At 42.3% G+C, this 21,101-nt stretch overlaps 1 protein-coding gene across 1 annotated transcript in view; it reads left to right on the top strand.

Annotated features, from left to right (window-relative positions):
* Nucleotides 1-18,747, top strand: part of Acaa2 (acetyl-CoA acyltransferase 2) — a 30,091-nt gene extending 11,344 nt beyond the window's left edge. The window contains exons 3-10 of the mRNA XM_057788854.1: nucleotides 5,505-5,633; nucleotides 6,478-6,594; nucleotides 8,716-8,863; nucleotides 11,761-11,936; nucleotides 12,501-12,630; nucleotides 14,965-15,035; nucleotides 16,227-16,381; nucleotides 18,382-18,747. Coding sequence (XP_057644837.1) covers nucleotides 5,505-5,633; nucleotides 6,478-6,594; nucleotides 8,716-8,863; nucleotides 11,761-11,936; nucleotides 12,501-12,630; nucleotides 14,965-15,035; nucleotides 16,227-16,381; nucleotides 18,382-18,466 — 1,011 coding nt within the window. The 3' untranslated portion in view covers nucleotides 18,467-18,747. The remainder of the gene's footprint in view (nucleotides 1-5,504; nucleotides 5,634-6,477; nucleotides 6,595-8,715; nucleotides 8,864-11,760; nucleotides 11,937-12,500; nucleotides 12,631-14,964; nucleotides 15,036-16,226; nucleotides 16,382-18,381) is intronic.
* Nucleotides 18,748-21,101: the final 2,354 nt, after the last annotated feature.

The raw sequence follows: 21,101 nt of genomic DNA, 5'->3' as shown, positions 1-21,101 counted from the left end.
AGTTTTCCTAGAATTTATTTCAGGAAGATTTATTCCTTCTAAAACCCTACTATTGTTCTCCAGTGTTGGTGGAGTCTCTCAAGTATTCCTAGGAAGTCACAATACATAGTGTCAGCTTCACTGATAAATACTATCAGTGATAAATAATATCAGTTTCATTGATAATAGTGTCAGTGATAAATACACACACATGTGCACCATACATATGCAAACATACATGCACATATACCACACATATATACGTACTCAAATAAATCACTTTAATTAATGATATGTGAATACACATCATAAAATATTTTAAGAGAAATAACTACCAACAGACCTGGAGAAAAGAATATCAATTGACTAAAATATATTCAATGGCACTGATATGTAAAATAAGATTATTTCCTCTAAAAAATGAAATAACATATTGTATAATGTTGTCATGATTTCCTTACTTTTCCATCCAACATTCTAAGCCACTAACCCATAAGGATTGCAGGATATTTTATCACACTGTGAACCCCTAGATTGTGTTATTTACTGGAAAAACCTGCTTCTAGTTGTGGTGTGGCTCAGCACTAGCACACACACTTAACTCAAGAGCTTTCTGCTTGAATACTGTAAACATGATTTAATAAGTTAGCCATCAGTCAATAGGCAGAACAAGCAACCAGTTGACAGGAAGTCAATATAGGATTATTAAGAAAAAAAACATATAGTAAGAGGGAGTCAGGAAGACGGATAAATGTGCTGGGAAGTGCGAGGGAATGCACAGGAAGTAGAAGGGAGGGACATTGAGTTTGGGGGTTTTCTGGGGTGATGATGGAGAAGTAAGGTCAACTGGGTGATTTCTCTGCCCCAGGATCTGGCTCCCCAGTCTTTATTGACAAAAATCAAATGAGTATAATTTTGATAAAAACAATGAATAAGTGTGCAAAATCTGTTGAATTTAATTTAAAATTTTCAGATCTCTATAAAAGAACTGTGTAGTGAATGTCCTAAAAGCTCTACTGTTATGGACAAATTCTTCATGGTTTATTGCATTTATTTGATATTTTCCTCTTATAGAAGGTAATCAAACACCCACCTCCTCTTCTCCTGACTGTGTGTTCATCTATCTCTGCCCTAAATTACACTTCTCAACTTGTTTCATGGTAGAATTATTTAGAAGTATTGAAAAATAACTACTGTTGATTTAGCCTACCTCCAGCCTTTCCAGTCAGGAGTTTCCATACAGCAATGCTAGCAAAACTTCTGGAATCTTCCTGGCCTTTGAGATCTGGATACCTCCTGGTCTTTGAGATAACCTCTTATAGTTGAATTTTTTTACTCTTTGTTCTTTGGGGGGGGGGGCACCACCCAGCTCACAGAAAATTACACAGAGGCTTATTCTTTCTTATGAATATCCAGTCTTAGCTTGGCTTGCTTCTAGCCAGTTTTTCTTAGCTTAAATTATCTCATCTATCTTTTGCCTCTGGGTTTTTACCTTTCTCTATTTCTGTATATCTTTTCTTTACTTCTTTGTAGATAGAGACTACTCATTCGTTTCCTGACTGTTCAGACCCAAAATAATTACACTGAAACTATATTAATTACAACACTGCTTGGCCAATTAGCTCAGACTTCTTATTAACTAACTCTTAACATCTTAAACTAACCCATTCCTATTAATTATTTTATATTGTAACATGAGGCTTGTGGTTTACTAGAAAGTTTCCAGGCATCTCTCTCCTTTGGCAGGTACATGATGTTTCCTCGACTCCACCTACTCTCTCTATCTCTTCTAGCCTGGCTATATTTTGCTAAGTCATTGGCCCAAACAGCTTATTTATTAACCAATAGTAATAAAACATATTCACAGCATACAGAGGGGTATCCCACATCACCTCCCCTTTTCTGTCTAAATAAAAAGGAAGGTTTATTTTAATATAGTAAAATTACATAATCAAAACAGTTATTAGGCAAGAATTATAGTTACAATATTTAGTCCATTTACATTTGGCAACTTAAGGAAAATACTCTATCACCTATCCTATCTTTGTGAGTCTAAAATTTTATGTCTAATTTATCTTTTGTGTATGTGTGTCTGTGTGTTTTGGTGTTTTTAGAGACAGGGTTTCTCTGTGTAACAGTTCTAGTTGTTTTGGAACTAGCTCTGTAGACCATGTTGACCTCAAACTCATGAAGATCCAACTGTCTCTGCCTCTGAGAGCTGGGATTAAAGGTGTGAACCACCACCACCCTGCTAGTTTATCTTTTTTTTTTAATTATAACTATCTTTCTTCAACTCCATCAAAGACTCCAGAAGGATAATATTATATAAGTAAATAAGTAATACATTGTAAGCAACTTCTAAAACTCTAGACCTGAAAAACCTCCCTGCCTGGACAGTCACCCAAAGTTCTTTTGCAACATTGGGGCATTCATCTTCAGCCTACAGGCCCACAGTATCTGGCAGACTTTTCCATGAAGAAGGAAATTTCAAAGACAGTTCTGTCTATATTGACAGTTTGTCAGTCACTTTCTTCTGTATCCTTCAGAATGCCTGGCAGACTCATGAAGCAGGAATCCTGAAGGACTATCTCACCTTCTTTAGGCAAGTTCAGCAGTCATTTTCCTGTGGGTCCTGCATGTCCAGTTTATACAGCATACCATCAAGCAGTCCAGGCAAGAGCAGCTTCTTGCCCAAATGGCTAACAAACTCCATAAGGAGCCTCTTAGATACCCATCTTCCTCTTGAAGTAGATTGGTGATGCCAGGAGCAGATGTGTCTCAATGTCGTAAAAAGTCCTAAGTTCTTAAAACCTTTTAAATGCCATATTCTGTTAATCTTTGAAAGGTTTAAAGAATACCTATCCATCTGAAATATATCTCTGTACGTCTAGAAAAACCTAACTAACATGATAGATGACTCTCTATTAACCTATATTTCTTAATTATACATTACATTTTTAAATGAGCTATGCAAACATAATACCTTAATCAAGAGCAGAAATATATATATATAACAAAATTGACCTAAAATTTGTATCAATAGACCAAGATCCATACCAGTGTAAATTATTCATCTCTATAGCATATCCCTCTTTAAATGTAATCAGACATTTATAAACAATATTTGGGAATTTAGACATAGCTGTCTCCAAACTGCTTCCTGCTTTTTGTTGGGTGAAGTATTTTGGGGGTTTGCGGAGACCTTTCAGGGGATCTTGTTCCATCAAACCACATTGGTCTGGAAGGAATCCACAGGTTCTCATCCTCTGTGGAAACAAAAGCAGAACCTCTTTTCCAAAGCAATATATCCTTAGACCCAAATTTTGAAGTTAAGGTATCTTTAAAATATATATGTTGGTTTAACCTGGCAGTCTGTACAATGAAATGTCTCTCTGTACTTAGCTCCTTCACAGTCAAAAAATTTAAAGAAAACACGATAATATACATAATCCAGACTATCTGTGTTTATTTCATCTTTACATGGCTTATTTTTCTTTACTCCTTTAATCTATTACTGTCTGTACTCTTTGATATTACTTTTACTGTCTTTTTAAAGACTTTGTTTTATTTTTTGAAAACCATTTACTCTTTTTTATAACCATCTATATTCTTTATCTCTCTCTCCCAAGCCTACATACATTTTTTAAACACACTGTGACCCATTCAGAGGTTTATTTTTATCTGAATATGTATTCATTGCATATCTGTAATCATTTTCTGACCAAGAATGCCTTTTTTTTAAATGCTAAGCAAGGATGGCTAGGACCAACTCTGCAATCCTGCCTGTTGGTTCTGCCCTGTCCAATATGGCAGAGGCATGTTCACTGCCTCTGAGAGCCATGCACATTGCCCCAGCCCCAGGGTCGTAGTGAGTCTATGTCACCAATTAAGCAATTTATAACACACTGCTTACAGACCCCATTTAAGTACTTGACCTCCTGAAAGAGCCAGAGTTGTTCATGCAACTCACACAAACCAGGGAGCTTTAAAAAAAAAAAAATTTTTTTAAAGAAACTGCATAGTTTTTGTTTGTTTGGTTGGTTTTTTTGTTTGTTTTGTTTTTTGCTAATGCTGAGTCAAGAAGCTGTTTCTTAGAGGAGCTGCGCCTCTGCTCGTTGCCAGCAAACAGAGCCTATATGAAAAAGAATGTGGCTACCAGGAAGTTATGCTTAACTCTGTTCTTTTGTGTCTAGAATTTTTTTCCCAAGCGTTCTCAGGTTCTATGTAGATGTAGCTGGTCTATGTTGGCTGTTTAGTAGGCGGAGGCTGCTCATTTGTTTCCCAGCCACACAGATCCAAAATAATTGCACTGAAACTGTATTGATTGCAACACTGTTTGGCCAGCTAGCTCAGGCTTCTTTTTTTTTTTTGCGGGGGGTTTTTGAGACAGGGTTTCTCTGTGGTTTTGGAGCCTATCCTGGAACTAGCTCTTGTAGACCAGGCATGTCTCAAACTCACAGAGATCTGCCTGCCTCTGCCTCCCAAGTGCTGGGATTAAAGGCGTGCGCCACCACCGCCCGGCTAGCTCAGGCTTCTTATTAACTAACTCCTACATCTTAAATTAACCCATTCCTATTATTTTGTATTTTACCAGGAGGCTCATGGTTTAATGGAAAGTTTCCAGGCATATCTCTCCTTCGGCAGCTACATGGTGTCTCCTTGACTCTGTCTACTCTCTCTATATATATCTCTTCCAGTCTAGCTATATTCTGCTAAGTCATTGGTCCAACAGCTTCTTTATTAACTGATTGTAATAAAACATATTCACAGCATGCAGAGGAGGAATCCCACATCACTTCTTACTCCATAGCTTACTGTGTCGCTGAGTGTTTAGCCCCTGGTGTCCTCCTTTTTCTTTTCTTGTGTCTTGATCTCTTCTCCCCAGATTTCTCCTTCTATTTATTCTCTTTACGTGCCAGCCCCACCTGTCCTTTCTCCTGCTTTGCTTTTGGCTGTCAGCTCTTTATTAGACCAATCAGGTGTTTTAGACAGGCAAAGTAACACAGCTTCACAGAGTTAAACAAATACAACACATCTTTGTATTTGTTGTTTCAAACCATAAACAAATGTAAAACATCTTCAACTAACATTGTACAACAACCTCTTTTATTTATAACTAGCTCTAATTGTTGTAAAACTGTTGTAAACAAATCTCCATCTTATATTGGAGTACCTAATAGGTAAATTTCCTAAGTAGAAGGACAACTTAGTATGTTTAAAATTCAGTTGTCTAAAAAAATTAATAATAGTTGCCAAATATTACATTACAGATGTTTCTGATGGTCTTGAACTGTATGTTTAAGAATGAACACAATGATAAATTTTGTAATATGTATTTTGCACAGTAAAACAGTGGAAGCACCACTGACTAAATGATAGTATTTATTAAAATCATGTATATAGTCTCTGTGTGCATATATCCTTTCTCCCCAGAGTCATGCAGTTTATAGGTTACCAGCATTTCCATGTCTTTTTTGATTGTTGTTACTGTCTTTCTTATAAAGCAACTTCTTTTTCTTGTCCAGACTTCTTCGGATGCGTTGTACTTGGCAAGGCATGTGGGCTTGCGAGTGGGAGTCCCAACAGAGATTGGAGCCCTCACCATCAACAGGCTGTGTGGCTCTGGTTTCCAGTCCATCGTGAATGGATGTCAGGTATGGGCAGCCCTGCTTACCTCTCTAAGCATGCTGGTAGTTAATCGAATAGCTGCTCCCCCTCAATAGGGCATGGCAGGTTTAGAGTTCTCACTGCCTCCAGGTAACTGACACAGACATAGTGTGATGGGTAAAGTTATTTTCACATTGGTCTCTATGACAACATACTTTAAACAGTGGTACCCATTCTCCCAGTGTGAATTTTAAACAGAATGACAGCCTCTTAGAAACTCGTTGCTTGCATCTTTTCTGAGAGATGGAAACTGGAAGAATGAAGTGGACCCCTTTATTAACCCTCTAGCTCATCAGTTCCATTAATAGGACTTTTTTACAATTTTTATGACTTTTAAATAGGTGTGCCCTTTATTATCTGCTACATATTCAAGTCAGAGATGAGTATCCCTGTGAATTTTCCAGATTAATGTTGAAGTAAGAATCACTGTTCTTAGAACTGGGTGTGTCTTGGCATCTGTATAGTCTCAGAGTCTAGGATGCTGAGGTGAAAGTTTGCCATACCTCCTAGGCCAGGGTGAGCTACATAATGAAAGCCTAGCTCTAAATCGGACTGTCGTTAGGCCAAATAGGTAGTGTGTGTTACTCTGACACATACGATTGAGGTCTGTTCACTTACCCCCTATCTGGAGAATAGATTCTTTAACATCAGCTTCTCAGTGACTTTAAACATTTCTTTTAGGTTACTGCAAATTAAGACACAATGTTTGTTTGAATCACCACTAATTTTTAAAGTCTTTGTATTTCTCAATTTATACTCTGGATACGATAGAAGGACTTTTGTTGTCTGGGTTTTGTTTGTTTGTTTGTTTTACTTTTTTCCTTTAAACAGGAAATCTGTGCCAAAGATGCTGAAGTTGTCTTGTGTGGAGGAACAGAGAACATGAGCCAAGCCCCCTATTGCGTCAGAAATATGCGCTTTGGAACTAGATTGGGAGTAGATATCAAGGTTTGGACCATTAAATTTCTTAACTTATCTTTTGCTAGTTATATAAGTAATTTTAATAGCATAACTCTTGAGGGGAGAAAAAAACTAATTTTGAACCCAGTTTTGTTCATGAGATATTACCAAGACTTTTATAATTTATATTTTATAGCCTATTTGAAAACTTGTTAGTTTTAGTGTTGGAATCCACATAGAATTATACGTCACATGCAGAAGAAACCATAGGGAAAGGTGGAGGAAGAAAGGAAGGGGATTCATGAGTAATCTGGGTGACTGGACCTTTGTAAGGGCACGTGGAGTTCTGCCTCTGGAGCAAGGGCCACTGAATAAGTTTCTCCATCACTAAAAGTGCAGTGTCTGCATTCATCTATTGATCCAAATTGGTCAGGGATAAAAAATGCTCCTTCGCCTCTGACAGCTTTCCCATAGCAATAACAGCTGGGATAAAGAATGCTAATTAATTGCCCTGCTCATAGAAAAAGCTTAGTAGCTTTCTGTATTTCTTAACATTTTTCAGGGGCTGGTGAGACGGCTCAGTGGTAAGAAATTCCTGCTTTGCGAGCATGAGGACCTGAAGTTAAATTCCCAGCACCCACACAAAAAGCTGGACATAGCTGCCTATGTTTTTTAACCCTGGTTTTGGGGAATAGAGACAGGCAGATCCCAGGGAAACTCTAGCAAGCCAGCCTCATTTAAAGACAGAGACTCCACTCGGCTGAGACACCCTGTCTTAAAGGCCTAAAGTAAAGATGAGTAAAGGAAGCCACCTGGAGTCCTCTTCTGGCTTCTGAATGGGCACAAACACCCTCACACTCACATGCATGTACAACACACACACTACACACACGGATGCACACACTCACTGCATGTATAGCACACACACTACACACACAGATGCACACACTCACTACATGTACAGCACACACACTACACACAGATGTACACACTCACATACATGTACAGCACACACACTACACACACAGGTGCACACACTCACATACATGTACAGCACACACTACACACACAGATGCACGCACTCACTACATGTACAGCACACACACTACACACACAGATGCACACACTCACATGCATGTACAACACACACACTACACACACAGGTGCACACACTCACATACATGTAGAGCACACACACTACACACACAGATGCACACACTCACATGCATGTACAACACACATTACACACACAGATGCACACACTCACATGCATGTACAACACACATTACATACAGAGATGCACACACTCACATGGATGTACAACACACACACTACACACACAGGTGCACACATTAAATAATATAAATAAATAAGACGTGGCCTTTTGGAAACTAAGGAATGAGATTTAGAGACCGTGAGTATTTCAGACACGGATGTACTTAAAAACTCTCTGCTGAGATAGCAATACAGGGATTACAGGCAGCGCCTGGAACATCCTCAGATGCTCTGATGTGGCCTTTTCTGTTCCTCGGTGATTCCGTGCCCTGTTCTTCTCAGTCTGGTAATAACAAAATAATAAATAGAGCCAGCTGTATCTGTCACTGAAGGTCAAGGATGCAAAAGCCACACAGGTGTGCTCTCCCCTCCAGACCACATGATAGTTTACTTAAAGGGGTTGTAGAAAGACCCTACGTAAGTACCCAGTGTTGGACTTCTCACCGGAGGATTCACTTGTGATTGTGGGGTAAGCTCCTGTTGGAAGGACACTTAAATCTGTGTTTTTAGAGTGGCATAAAATAAACATTTGTGAGATGTTGGGTATATTCTTAGATGTTAGATTTTCTTAATGTCCCAGAACCAAATATGAATAGAAATAATAAGTGCAATTGTTATGTAAATCTAAAGAAATTATGACATGTTCCTTCCAAAGATAGTTTTTTTAAAAAATATTTATTTATTTATTATGTATACAATATTCTGTCTGTGTGTCTGCCTGCAGGCCAGAAGAGGGCACCAGACCCCATTATAGATGGTTGTGAGCCACCATGTGGTTGCTGGGAATTGAACTCAGGACCTTTGGAAGAGCAGGCAATGCTCTTAATCTCTGAGCCATCTCTCCAGCCCCCAAAGATAGTGTTTTAACACGTCGCTGCCTGATTGTCTTTATAGCTGGAAGACACCTTGTGGACAGGATTAATGGATCCGCATGTTAAGCTCACCATGGCATTGACTGCAGAGAACCTTGCTGTAAAACACAACATAAGCAGAGAAGACTGTGACCGATACGCACTGCAGTCCCAGCAGAGGTGGAAAGCCGGTTGGTATAGAGAGAAGAACGTGCTGGGAGGTGGGCGGGGTTCCTCGCAAAAGTCCTAGTGACCAGGCAGTGATGGATTTTTAAAACTCATACCTTTGGAAATCACATTTTCTTTTTTCTTTTGATTTTAGATGATCAGGTAACTCTGTTACAGAACATTTCATGTGGAAATTTCTCTTGTGAAATAAGCTAATGCAGTATTGCAGGCTGAAGTGATGGGTAGTTAGAAGTACTGGCTGCTCTTGCAGAGAACTCGTGCTCGGTACCCAGTGCCCGTGTAGCAGCTCACAACTACATGTAGCTCCAGTTTCAGGGGATCCAGTACCTGCTCCTGGCCTCCATGGGCACCGCATACATGTGACACACATCCATACGGGCAAAACATAGTCATGTAAAATAAAAATTTTTATCTTTTTAAAGTGGGATTTGGGGGTTCTGAAGAGATGGCTTGGCAGTTAAGAGTGGTGCTTACTGCTCTTGGAGAAGATACACGTTCAGTTCCCAGCCCTTGACTGTAATTCAGGAGCTGATGCCCCTTTGACCTCCATGGGTACATTTGATACATAGAGACTCACACAGGCACACATACGTATACATTAGTAATAAATTAATAACTAAACCTAACCAAAAGTTGAATGTCACTTGGCCCAATCTGAACGTGGGATTTTGTCCTGGTCTAGTTGGGCTCCATAGAACATACTGAGGCATTTTATTTGCTCCACCAGATGAAACTGCTGCTTAGAGCAGTAGGGGAAGGTTTTGTTTGGGGGTTTTGTTTTTGTTTGTCAACTGTTAAGAACAAAATAGCCAGGCATGGAGGTATATGCCTTAAATTCCAGCACTCAGAAGACAGAGGCCGTCAGATCTCTGTGAGTTCCAGGTCAGCCTTGTTTTCATAGTGATTTCTAGGCAATACAAGGACTACAAAGTAAGACCCTGTCTTGGAGGTTAATTGATATTTTTTTCCTGACTAACCTTGTTACATAAACAATAGGCTATTACAGTCCATTCTAGTCCAGAGTAGGTCAGTGGCCTTTCCCACCAGCCATGCCCTAACATACAGAGAGGTGATCTGTCTGCTGCGGGGGCCTGACCAACTGGGTGTCTTTGGATGCCTCCTTCTCCATTCCTCATTGTATCTGACTCAGTTCATTAGTCCAAGACCCTCCCTCCACTGCCTCGTGACACACACTGCTTTCTGACCCTCCAGAACAAACACCGGGACAGCTGTTGGCTTCTCAATGGCAGCTTGAAGGAATTTGTCAGCCCTCCGAATAAGAATTTAGCTGAACTGTTATTGTTATCATCCACCAGAAGTTCTTGTGTGGGCATGCTTTTGATGTAATGAGGATGAAGTGGGTCCATTCAGAGGAAGAAGTGGATGGAGCCGATGCCATCCTGCTCATCATTCCAGTTATTTCTAAGAGGCACTTGTAGTCCAGAGAGCACCCAGCCATCTCATGGGTTTCTAATTCCATTGTGGTGAAGGGATCTGACCTCAGCAAAGTCAGTTATTCAGAGACCACCTATAAACTAGAGAAAATCAAACCTAAGCTTCTTGCTTCTCACAAAGGAAGAGTCAAACTAAATAAGGGCAGAACTTTTGTTTTTCCAACGGAAATGTGGTTCAAATGAAGGGCTTTCAAGCAACTCAGTGGGTAGGGATGTTGCTGTACACACATGATGTCCTGAGTTTGACACCCCAGCACCCATGTAAAATTGAGGGTGGCCACACTCCAGCACTCGGGGTAGAGGCATGCTAGGAGTTAGCTGACTGGACAGCCTAACCAAAACAGTGAATTTCATGTTCAGTGAGACCCTCCCTTCAGGGAACAAGGCAGAGCGTGAGAGTAGGGTACCAGGATACCTCAGGTCTCTGCAAACATGCAAACAGGCATGTATACACATGCATATACCACACACATATACACACACACACTAAAGTAGGATTTTTTTTCCTAACCAATTCTATTGTTAAGGTGATAGATGGCTCTAGTGTGTTCTAATCTGTGGAGGTTCAAAATGGATACAATGTTTTTTATATAATTACATCAATTACAACTCTTACAATCTCTTCAGGTTGTCCTTGTCTCAACCTATGCTTGGTGGCATAGGCAACTCTGTGACGATTTGACTACTCATTTTTTTTCACCAAAAATTTTGGATGCATTTTCTTAAAATTTATTTATATTTTATGGGTGTTCTGCATGAATTCCTGCATGCCAGAACAGGGCATCAGATCCCATTATAGATGTTGCTGGGAACTGAGCTCAGGACCTCTGTAAGAGTAAGCAGTGCTCTTAACCACTGAGCCATCTGTCCAGCCCAAGTTGGGTGTATTTAGTTCTATTACATCTATCTCTAACACAGCTGTCAGTCTAGCATCTCACAATAAAAACATTTAATAAAACAAAAAGTCAGAGTAGGATCTCAGGATATGGCTCGGATTGTAAAGTACTTGCTATAACAAGCAGGAGGACCTGAGTTCAAATCCCAAGACCCCAATAAGTTGGGTGTGGTAGGGCAACCCGCAGTCCTCATGCTCCCAGTGAAAGATGAAAGGCAGAAACAGGAGACTCTCCAAAAGCTCATGGGCCAGCTGGTCTGCTGTACACTAGGCAACAACAGAGATTCTGCTTCATGCAGTGTTGGAGGCGTGGTCCAGCGTGTGCGCGCGCACACACACACCCTAAATGATAATTTCAAAAAGGTTCAGACTCACTGTGTAGATTCCTGGGGTGGGGGTATGTTAAATCCTCCAATAGGAAAGCAGTTTGCTAAGTAGAAAGAGACTGAAGGACCCTCTGAGCAGCTAGAGCAGGGGTTAAGCTGACAGAATCGGTTCCTGGCTTCTCTTCCTTTCAGAGTTTCGCTCTAATGGTCTTTCACTATTTCAGCTAACGATGCTGGCTACTTTAAAGAGGAAATGGCACCCATTGAGGTGAAGACAAAGAAAGGAAAGCAGATGATGCAAGTGGATGAGCATCCTCGACCCCAAACAACCATGGAACAATTGCAAAAGCTCCCTCCAGTGTTCAAGAAAGACGGGACTGTCACTGCGGGCAATGCTTCGGTGTGTCACATATTCTTGCCAAATGATTGTGAAGTCTTTTCCAGATACATCTAGAAACTTCTAACCTTTAGTTGTTTAACTTACACTGGTAATGTTTCTATTTTGTTAATTTGATTTTTCAGAGTCTAACATGAAACCTGTAGCCAGGGATCCTGATAATCTGATTTCTTCATCTTTTTAGTCTGTTGAAAGGAAATCCTCCTGGCTTATGAAGTTAGTTTTCATACCTCATGCCTTTTCTTTTTTCTTTCTCACATAATAATGTGTCATATTTCTTTTTACATCTACATGTATCTGATGTAAAGATTTTAATTTTTTTCTTTCTCTCTCTCCCTCTCTCTCTGCATTCCTTTCCGTTGTCCTTTGGTTTCACTCCATGCTTAAAGGATCTCTAAAGTTCCCCGTGGGTCCCACAGTGCTTCCACCAGCATCCAACACATGGTCAGCACTTCCTGTGCACGGCCCTAACCCTATTCTACTCTGTGATCTGCTGCACCATTAGTTCGAACCTTACCTCGCTTCTTTTACAGCTCTTGTTTTTAATCTGCTGGTTTTGTTTTGAAGGGGGTGTGTGACGGTGCTGGAGCTGTTATCATAGCTAGTGAAGAAGCTGTCAAAAAGCATAACTTCACACCACTGGCCAGAATTGTGGGCTACCACGTGTCTGGATGTGATCCCAGTATCATGGGTATTGGTGAGTCTATCATGAAAACTGTTCTGTTCTTTGACTAGAGTTGGGTCTTTTTGGGCATTCAGAGTCTTGGAAAAGCAACCAAATCAAGATCCCTGGTGGACTCACTTAGATCATCTTTATGAAGAACTGTCCTACACATGACAGGACCACCAAGACCATGCAAATCCTCTATGGGCAGCAGTCATAGCGTACTGTCATCCCACAGAGGGACTAGACAGCGTGCCGTGTTTAAGGGTGCATACTGCTCTTGTATATGCAAGTTCAGTTTATAGCATCCATGTCAGGTGGCTTCCAACTGTCCGTAATTGCAGCTCCAGAAGAATCTGATTCTCCAGGTCTCCATGGGCATTCTACACATATGCACATGCGCAAACGCAAACACACACACACACACATACGGGGAGAGAGAGAGAGAGAGAGAGAGAGAGAGAGAGAGAGAGAGAGAGAGAGAGAAAGAGAGAGAGAAAGCATGCACACATATATACACATAATTAAAAATTATAGGAATCCGTTTTAAAAATCAGCACAGAAAAGAAAGGGTGCTGGAGTTACAGCTCAGGGGTAGAGCCCTTGTGTAGCATGTGTTAGTCTTTGGGCTTGGTCCCTAGCACCACGGGAAAGGAAGGAAACAAAATTACACAATGAAGTCATGATGTGGGTTAGAGCGGCCTGCTTGGAGATCAGTACCTCAGCTCCTCTGCAGAATAGCTGTCACCAGGACTTGGCAGGACTAGTGACTGCTCAAAGAGGCACAAAGCTTGTAGGAATACACTCTTGTGGAGCTTGTGGGGGTACAGTGGGGGAGATGGATGGTATGTGGGAGCTCATTGAGCTGAATGGAGCAACGTTAGCTTTATTTTTACTTGGCTTCATTTTTATAAATGATTTTCATGCTTAAAAAGACAAGGTCAGAGGGCTGGAGAGCTGGCTCAGTGGTTAGGAGTATTGACTGCTCCTCCAAAAGACCAGGGTTCAGTTTCCAGCACACACATGGCAGCTCACAAACACCTTTAACTCCAGTTTCAGGAGATCTGATGCCCTCTTCTGGCCTCTATGGGCACCAGGCACACACATGATGCACAGACATACATGCAGGCGAAATAGCCATGTATGTAAACTAAGAAAGACAAAGATCAGGGAGTGGAGCGATGAGCCAGTGGTTAAGAGCTTGCACTGTTCTTACAGGTCCCGAGATCAGTCCCACAGCCACGTCCCGGCTGCCTATTAGTCCAGCTCTATGAAGGTCTGATGCTTCCGGCCTCTGCGGGTGCTGCATCTGTGCACGCGCACATACACGCACACAGTGAACACATGCACGAGCACACACACATGCACACATGTACGCATGCATGCACACACACACAAAATTAAAATTTTTTAAGAAGAAAAAAGTTAATTCAAAAAATTTCTTAAAAGATTTTTTTTATTTTACATACATGGATGTTTTTCCTGCATGTATGTTTGTATACACATGCATGCCTACTACCTGTGAAGGTTCAGAAGAGGTATGTATCAGATCCCCGGAACTGGAGTTATGAGGAGTTGTGAGTCAACAGGTGTGTGCTAGAACTGAACGTGGGTCCTCCGCAAGAGCAGTAAATGCTTTTAACCACTGAGCCATCCCTCCAGCCCATCAGAGGATTTTTTAATTAACTCTAAAACCCAGCAAGAGCCTAAAGCCCCACAGCTTTTAATGGTAAGTACTCAAACTAGAAATAAGGACACAAACCTTCCTGAGTCTCACTAAATAAACATGAGTGTCTGGGGAGAGAGTGGGGGGCTGTGTTACCCCACTTACTATTGGAGTTAAGAAAGGTTCTTTCCTCAGGTACCTTTTCCCTGAGTGCCCCACAGCTTCCTCTCTGCCAGGCTTATGCAAGGGCCACTGTGTTCCCTGCCTTTGATCCAAATGGGCTGAAGTTCAGAGTGAATGAATGGGTATACACCTTAGAACTCTTGGTCTGCCTGGGCATTTGAGATCAGTATAATCTATAACTGTAAATTCTGCATGTGGCCCCTGGCTGCTCAAAGTCCTAACGCCAGGTAGACTGTCTCATGTGGGTGTCTCACACGCAGTTGACTGCTTTCAGCTTTGCACCTTTGTCCCCCTTTCCGATCTGTGACCATTTCCTTGTATATTCTAGAAGGAGGAATTTGTTCTACGCAGTAAGTTCTAACTGTATAAACAGGCTGATTTCAGACTCACGATCCTTGCACTTCAGCCTCCCGAGGGTCGGGATTGCAGGTGTACACCACACACCTGCCTTAAAGAAGTCCGGCCTATGAATAACAAGAGAACATATGTGTCCATCTAATTCCTGTATTCTTCTATAGGCCCAGTCCCTGCTATCAATGGAGCATTGAAGAAAACTGGACTGAGTCTTAAGGACATGGATTTGGTAGATGTAAGTGTTTCCTTTTCACAGCATAAATGATTTCGCTTGGTATCTGCAGCTCATGTTTTAGTACTGTTGACTTTTCCGCCCATGTGTGTATTGACTGTGCATACTCTGTGTTGGTAGGTTCCCCGCTGTATTAAAATGCTTTTCTTATTTTTTGTGTTTCTTGTCTATCTGTGTGTGTACATGTATGTATAAGCATAGTTCTATTGGTTTTTTGTTTTCCTTCTTCTCTTTCTACCTTATTTTTTGAAATGGATCGCTCACTGGACCAATTTAGATAAACTGAGGGATCCTCCCATCCCTGCCTCCCCACTGGGATTAGACAAATATGCAGCTACACCCAGCTTTTTTAAATGGGAGGTGGCCGGTGCCATGTGATGTGAAGGGTGCTGGGCAGTTGTGCCACATCTAACACAGTTCCCAGTGCCTGCACCTTAGGCAATGATGGTGTATTCTTGTCTGTCAGTGTCTTCCTGGAAGGGTGGCTTAGTACTAGGTAATAATAGCAGCCACTAGGGGGCGTACCCGCTGTGTTAGGAAATGCACGTAGACACTGTCTAGCCATGGTGGATATTCAATTGTAAATATTTGAAAATACACACAAGGTCACGTCCTCCTGAGAAATGGTCCAGTGGAGACCTTCTATCTAGTTCCTAAACCTCTGGGCTCTATGGTATCTACTCCAGCACATGTCTGCTTAGAGTATTGCAGCTAGCTTTTCTTTAAGGAATGCTTTTGATCTGAAGTGTCATTTAGTAAATATACAACTCATATTTTTGAAAGAGATACATTCTGCCTATAAAGCCCAGGCTGGCCTCTAACTTGGAATCTTCCAGTTAGCTAGATTTAGAGGTGTGTGCCACCGCACCCAGCTCTCTGCCCCTTTTTAAACCTATTTGTAAAGGAAGATAATTTTATATGACCTTAAACATAATTATGTTGACAAATAATAACAAAAGCTACCCGTGGGTGCTAGCTCTTTCCACATATTCTACAACACACACACACACACACACACACACACACACCCTGAGAACCTACAGTCTTTACATGGAATGATTAAAGATAAATTTAGATAACATTGTGAGCTAATTGAAATAAAAAGAAACAGGAAGTCGCTGTCAACAGGTCTGGATCTTCTTGTTACGAACAAGCTTCGAGGAATGATTCTGTGGGTTTTAACTCTCTTCTAAGGTGAATGAAGCTTTTGCTCCCCAGTACTTGGCTGTTCAGAAGACCTTGGATCTTGACCCCAGTAAGAGCAATGTGAATGGAGGCGCCATTGCCCTGGGTCACCCATTGGGAGGCTCTGGATCCAGAATCACTGCCCACTTGGTCTACGAATTAAGGTACTCGCTAGTTGTATCACTTTTTTTGAGAATTTATTCCTTTTATCATTTTAGTGTATAAGTGTTTTCCTGTGTATATGTACGGGTTCCATGTTTGTGCTTGGTGCCCGGAGAGTTCAGAAGAGGGAATTGGATCACCTGAGACTGGAGTTACAAACAGTTGTGAACTGCCATGAGGGTGCTGGGAATTGAACCCAGGTTCTCTGGAAGATCAGCCAGTGCTCTTAACCACTGAGCCATCTCTCTAGACCCCAAATATGGCATTTTTAAAAATAGAAACACATGAGTTTAGGTTTTTTCAGCACAATCCTGTTTTTCCTTCTTCATATCCCCTGCACTGGTTCTGATGAGAAACAAATTATTTAGGAGACACTTTGCACTGGGCATTGCAGAAGAACTGGTCAGCTTGTTAGTAACCTGTAGTAGGAGGCCGCTTGTTTATTCCTGGCTGTTCAGCCCTGAAATAACCACACAGAAACCATATTATATGCAATACTGTTTGGCCAATAGCTTAAGTGTATTTCTGGCTAATTCATATCTTAAATGAACCCATCTCCTTTTATCTGTGTATCACCACATGGCTGTGGCTTACCAGCAAAATTTTGGCTCCATGACTTCTCCAAACTCCGCCTTCCTTCTCCCAGCATTAGGTTTAGTTTTCCCCGCCTAGCTCTCTTCTGCCCTGCTCTGCTATAGGCTCAAGACAGTTTCTTTATTAATCAATGGTATTCACAGCATACAGAGGGGCATCCCATATCAGTAACCCTGCAAGCTCTTTCTGGAGTTTGCTGTGTGCACTGTACGAGCACTCTAAGGGAGTGCTCACTGAGAGAACCATGCATATTGGGCCACCCTGGTGCTGGTGACCAACAGTGCCTGCTTCTATGGCTCTGCATTTTAGTGTCCACAGCTGTAATAAGAAAAACTTATTTAATAAATCAAATTATCGAGAAGGTATGAGAAGGTACAGATCTAGATGCCACTGTTAAAGAAACCTGAGCAGACTGGCAATCTCTGCAAGCTAAACTTTGATCTCACTACATCCCGGGTATTCGATATTCTCCAGTTTGATTTTCTCCAGTTTGGGTAGGAAAACTCTTGGCTTTGCGTATTTGGGGCCATTTAGTTTTGTTAGGAGAGTTGAGAGCGAATTGACTGTGTGAGGCTGCAAGCCCAACGTCAACCTGTGGAGCAAAGCTGGGAGGACTCCTGTCACCTAGTGGTTCATTAGATGGGGGTCAGTGATTGACGTGCTTGGGTAATTTCTCAGGGTCTACTCTAGATGACCTGCTTCTCCAATAGACAACTACATCAGCTGCGTCACTCCACAGTGACCCAAGAGTCTGAAGTCATGTGCGGTGTTGCTGCCCCCCTCCTCCTCACCCCCATTTCTGTAAACGGCTCCTGCATTTGCTGCTTTTCCTCAGCCTGCTGAAGCTCACGTGTTTGCTTCCCTTCCTCTAGCCTGAAGCCTGAAGCCTTCTTCTTACACTCTCTCCCTCTTGTGTGTAGCCTTGGTTGTCCAGGAACTCCCTCTGTAGACCAGGCTGGCCTCAATCTTAGAGATCCACCTGCCTCTGCCTCCCAAGTGCTGGGATTAAAGGCATGCATCACCATCACCTGCTATTGTTCATTTTTTAGTAAGAATATCCTGCTCTCTGGGTTCTTTTATGTACTGTGACCATAAACCAAAATTAAGGATTGGTGAAGGGACTTGGAAGATGAGTTGGTTAAGAATGAATATTAATACTGTTTAATTAATTAGTCTAATGGATTTTTTTACGTGTGTATATGTGCGCGCGTGCGTGCATGCATGGTGGGTGTATGCACATGCTACAGCATGCATGTGGAGGTCAGAAGACAATTGGCAGGGAAATGGTTCTCTTCTTCCACCATGTGGGTTCTGGGCATTGAACTCAGGCATTATGCTTGGTGGAAAGCTCCTTTGCTTGCTGAGCCATTTTACCGGCCCCAATAACAATTTTCTTGTTCTTTTTCAGGCGCCGAGGTGGAAAATATGCAGTGGGGTCGGCTTGTATCGGAGGTGGTCAAGGCATTGCCGTGATCATTCAGAACACAGCCTGAAGAGATCACAAGCACAGTGCCCACCCCTACTTGGCCAGGCCACACAGAACAGGTGGCCAGGTGACCTTCAGGGCAGCACCACTGCGACGGTGATTGCATTTGACCAAGCCTTGATGAGGCAAAATGCATTAGGTTCTGTCCACTTTATAACTGCCTAACATGATGTGTTAGATTAAAAACCCAACCACTAAAGGCCTTAAAAGAAATGGTGTCTTTGTCGATAGCCAGCACTGTATGCCTTACATAATACAATTACAAACTGAATAAATGCTGCCTTAACTTCGGCTAATCTTTTGCTGATGTTAATTACATACAATGTCTCATTTTACCCATTTTTAAGTGTGCAGTTCAGTGTTATTGAGGACATATACAACCTTATGCAAATGGCATCACCCCCCATCTTCAGAGCTCTTTCATCTTGCACAGCTGAAACTGTTTTCATTTTTAAATTATTATTTTTATGTGTATGTGTCCATGTGTGTAGCATGATTGATAAAAACCCAGAGACAGAAATTGGGGTTTGACCTGAAGGTCAGAAAAGCAAAATAGCCAGAATATCCCGTGTGTGTCTGGCCCCAGAAGTCTCCTTCTCTTTCTCCCTTGTTCTTTCTGCCTTCCGGCCCCACCCGTCCCTCCTCTGCCTCACTATTGGCCGTTCAGCTTTCTATTAGACCAGTCAGATGCCTTAGGCAGGCAAGGTGAAACATCTTTACATAATTAAGCAAATGTAGCGTAAACAAATGTAACACATCTTTACACAGTTAAAGTATATTCTACAACATTAACTAGGCAAAGATGTGCTACATCTGTTTAAGTAATATTCCACAACACCCAGCTTCTTTCCTTTTGGTACCACCATGCCATCCAGATTTAGGAAGATCCAGAAACTTGGGACCCACGAGCAGCCACAGCCATAGGTGCATAGGTACACACCAGAAGCAACCTGGAGGCTGGGGTAATGCTGGTGGCACGTGTCACTAGAGGATAATAAACACCATATCCAGGCGACTTTGGAAAGTTGGTAAAAGGCATTACCACTTAAAGAGGAACCAGTGCTTCTACCCAGTGGATGCTGATCAATTGTGGACATTGGTCAAAAACAGTCACATTTCGTTAAATGCTGCCAAAAACAAGGCTGAAACTGCCCCTATCACTGATGTGGTGCAATTCAAGGCTGCGTCGCTCTGGGGAAGGGAAAGTCCACCAGGCAGCCTGTCATTGAAGCCCCTTTTTCAGCGGGATAGCTGAGGAAAAGATTAAGGATAATGGAGTACCTGTGGGGTACTTGAAATCACACATGAAAATTAATTAAATGGCAATAAATTCTTCTGGGAAGGGGAGACAGACACACAAACACACAGAGGGAGGGAAGAAGAGAGAGTTAGAGTTCCAGGCATGGTCATGCATGCCCATAATGCTATCACTTGGGAAGTGGAGGCAGGAGTTTGAGGATCTGGCATTCAAGGTCACCCTTGACCACACAACAAGTTCAAAGCCAGCCTGCACTACATGAGACCGTATCTTTCAGAAAAGACAGCGTTCGGTAGTCAAGAAGCTGCCCTTACATAGTTTACCTTTGATCTCCACAGAGTATCACAGAAGTATGTGTTTGTGTGCCTGTATGGTTGCGGAGGACTGAGGAAAAGTTCAAAGGTGTTTGCTGCCGGCTCCGTGGATCAGCAGAAAGCAATGAGGTGATTATGAGCAGTTATTGACAAGAGCTGGGAGGAAGCCAAGTGTGTCAGAGGTTGCCCCTAGGACAATCACGGAATTTATCATCCAAACCATAACACTTCTGAAACGTAGAAGCGACACTTAATCACACTGAGGTAACAGGTGTAAGTTGGCATGATCCCAGGCAACCCAGGACATCACGATACCCGACTTCTAATTAAGCCAAAGGGTGTTACTGTGACCACTCTACCCCAGTTCCAGAGAACAGAGCAAACAGACTCCACGTATGCATTGGTGGGTGTGAGCACTTGTCCAGGTGCTTCTCTCGGGGTGGTGACTGCTGAGCAAACACTTGAAAGAAGTGAGAGTTGCATGTGCAGGCACCAGGGAGACGAGCAGAAGCCAGCCAGCACACAGCTTAGGACAGCGAGGAGGCCTGTGTGCGCGGCAATGAGCTGGGCAAATAGTGAAGGGCTTCGGGCTGCCTGGCTACGTGACATGCAGAGCCTTGTAACTCAGTGGCCTTTGAGCTTTTCTTTAGAATACAGGGGGAGCCCTGCTAGCTCTTCAGTAGAGGAACAATGACATCTCACATCCCAGGGTCGCTCCACTGAAGTCCACTAAAGAGGCGATCAGGGAGGCCAGCAACGATGCTATTGCAGGAACCTGGGACAAGGCATTGTGCTGACACAGGTCTGGGAGCCGCACTGATGTGGTGAGCAACTCTCAGGTTCTTGGAATACTTTGAGGTGAAGCCTGGAAAGTCCCTGGTGGATGAAGCTGGCAGAGAGATGAGTCGTGGCTGAATTCTGGGCTGCTTCTCTGAGCCCAGCTAGAAAAGGCTGTGTGTGGAACAGGTTGAGGGGACATCAGGGGTCTAGGTGAGTTGTCCTAACAGACCCTGGGATGACACAGGCTGGGTTTGGGAAAGAGTTAGAGATGGAAGTTTTGGTGTGAGAAT

Source organism: Chionomys nivalis, chromosome 14 (genome assembly GCF_950005125.1).
Source record: "Chionomys nivalis chromosome 14, mChiNiv1.1, whole genome shotgun sequence".
NCBI lineage: Eukaryota > Metazoa > Chordata > Mammalia > Rodentia > Cricetidae > Chionomys > Chionomys nivalis.
This window is presented reverse-complemented; position numbering and strand designations above follow the sequence as displayed.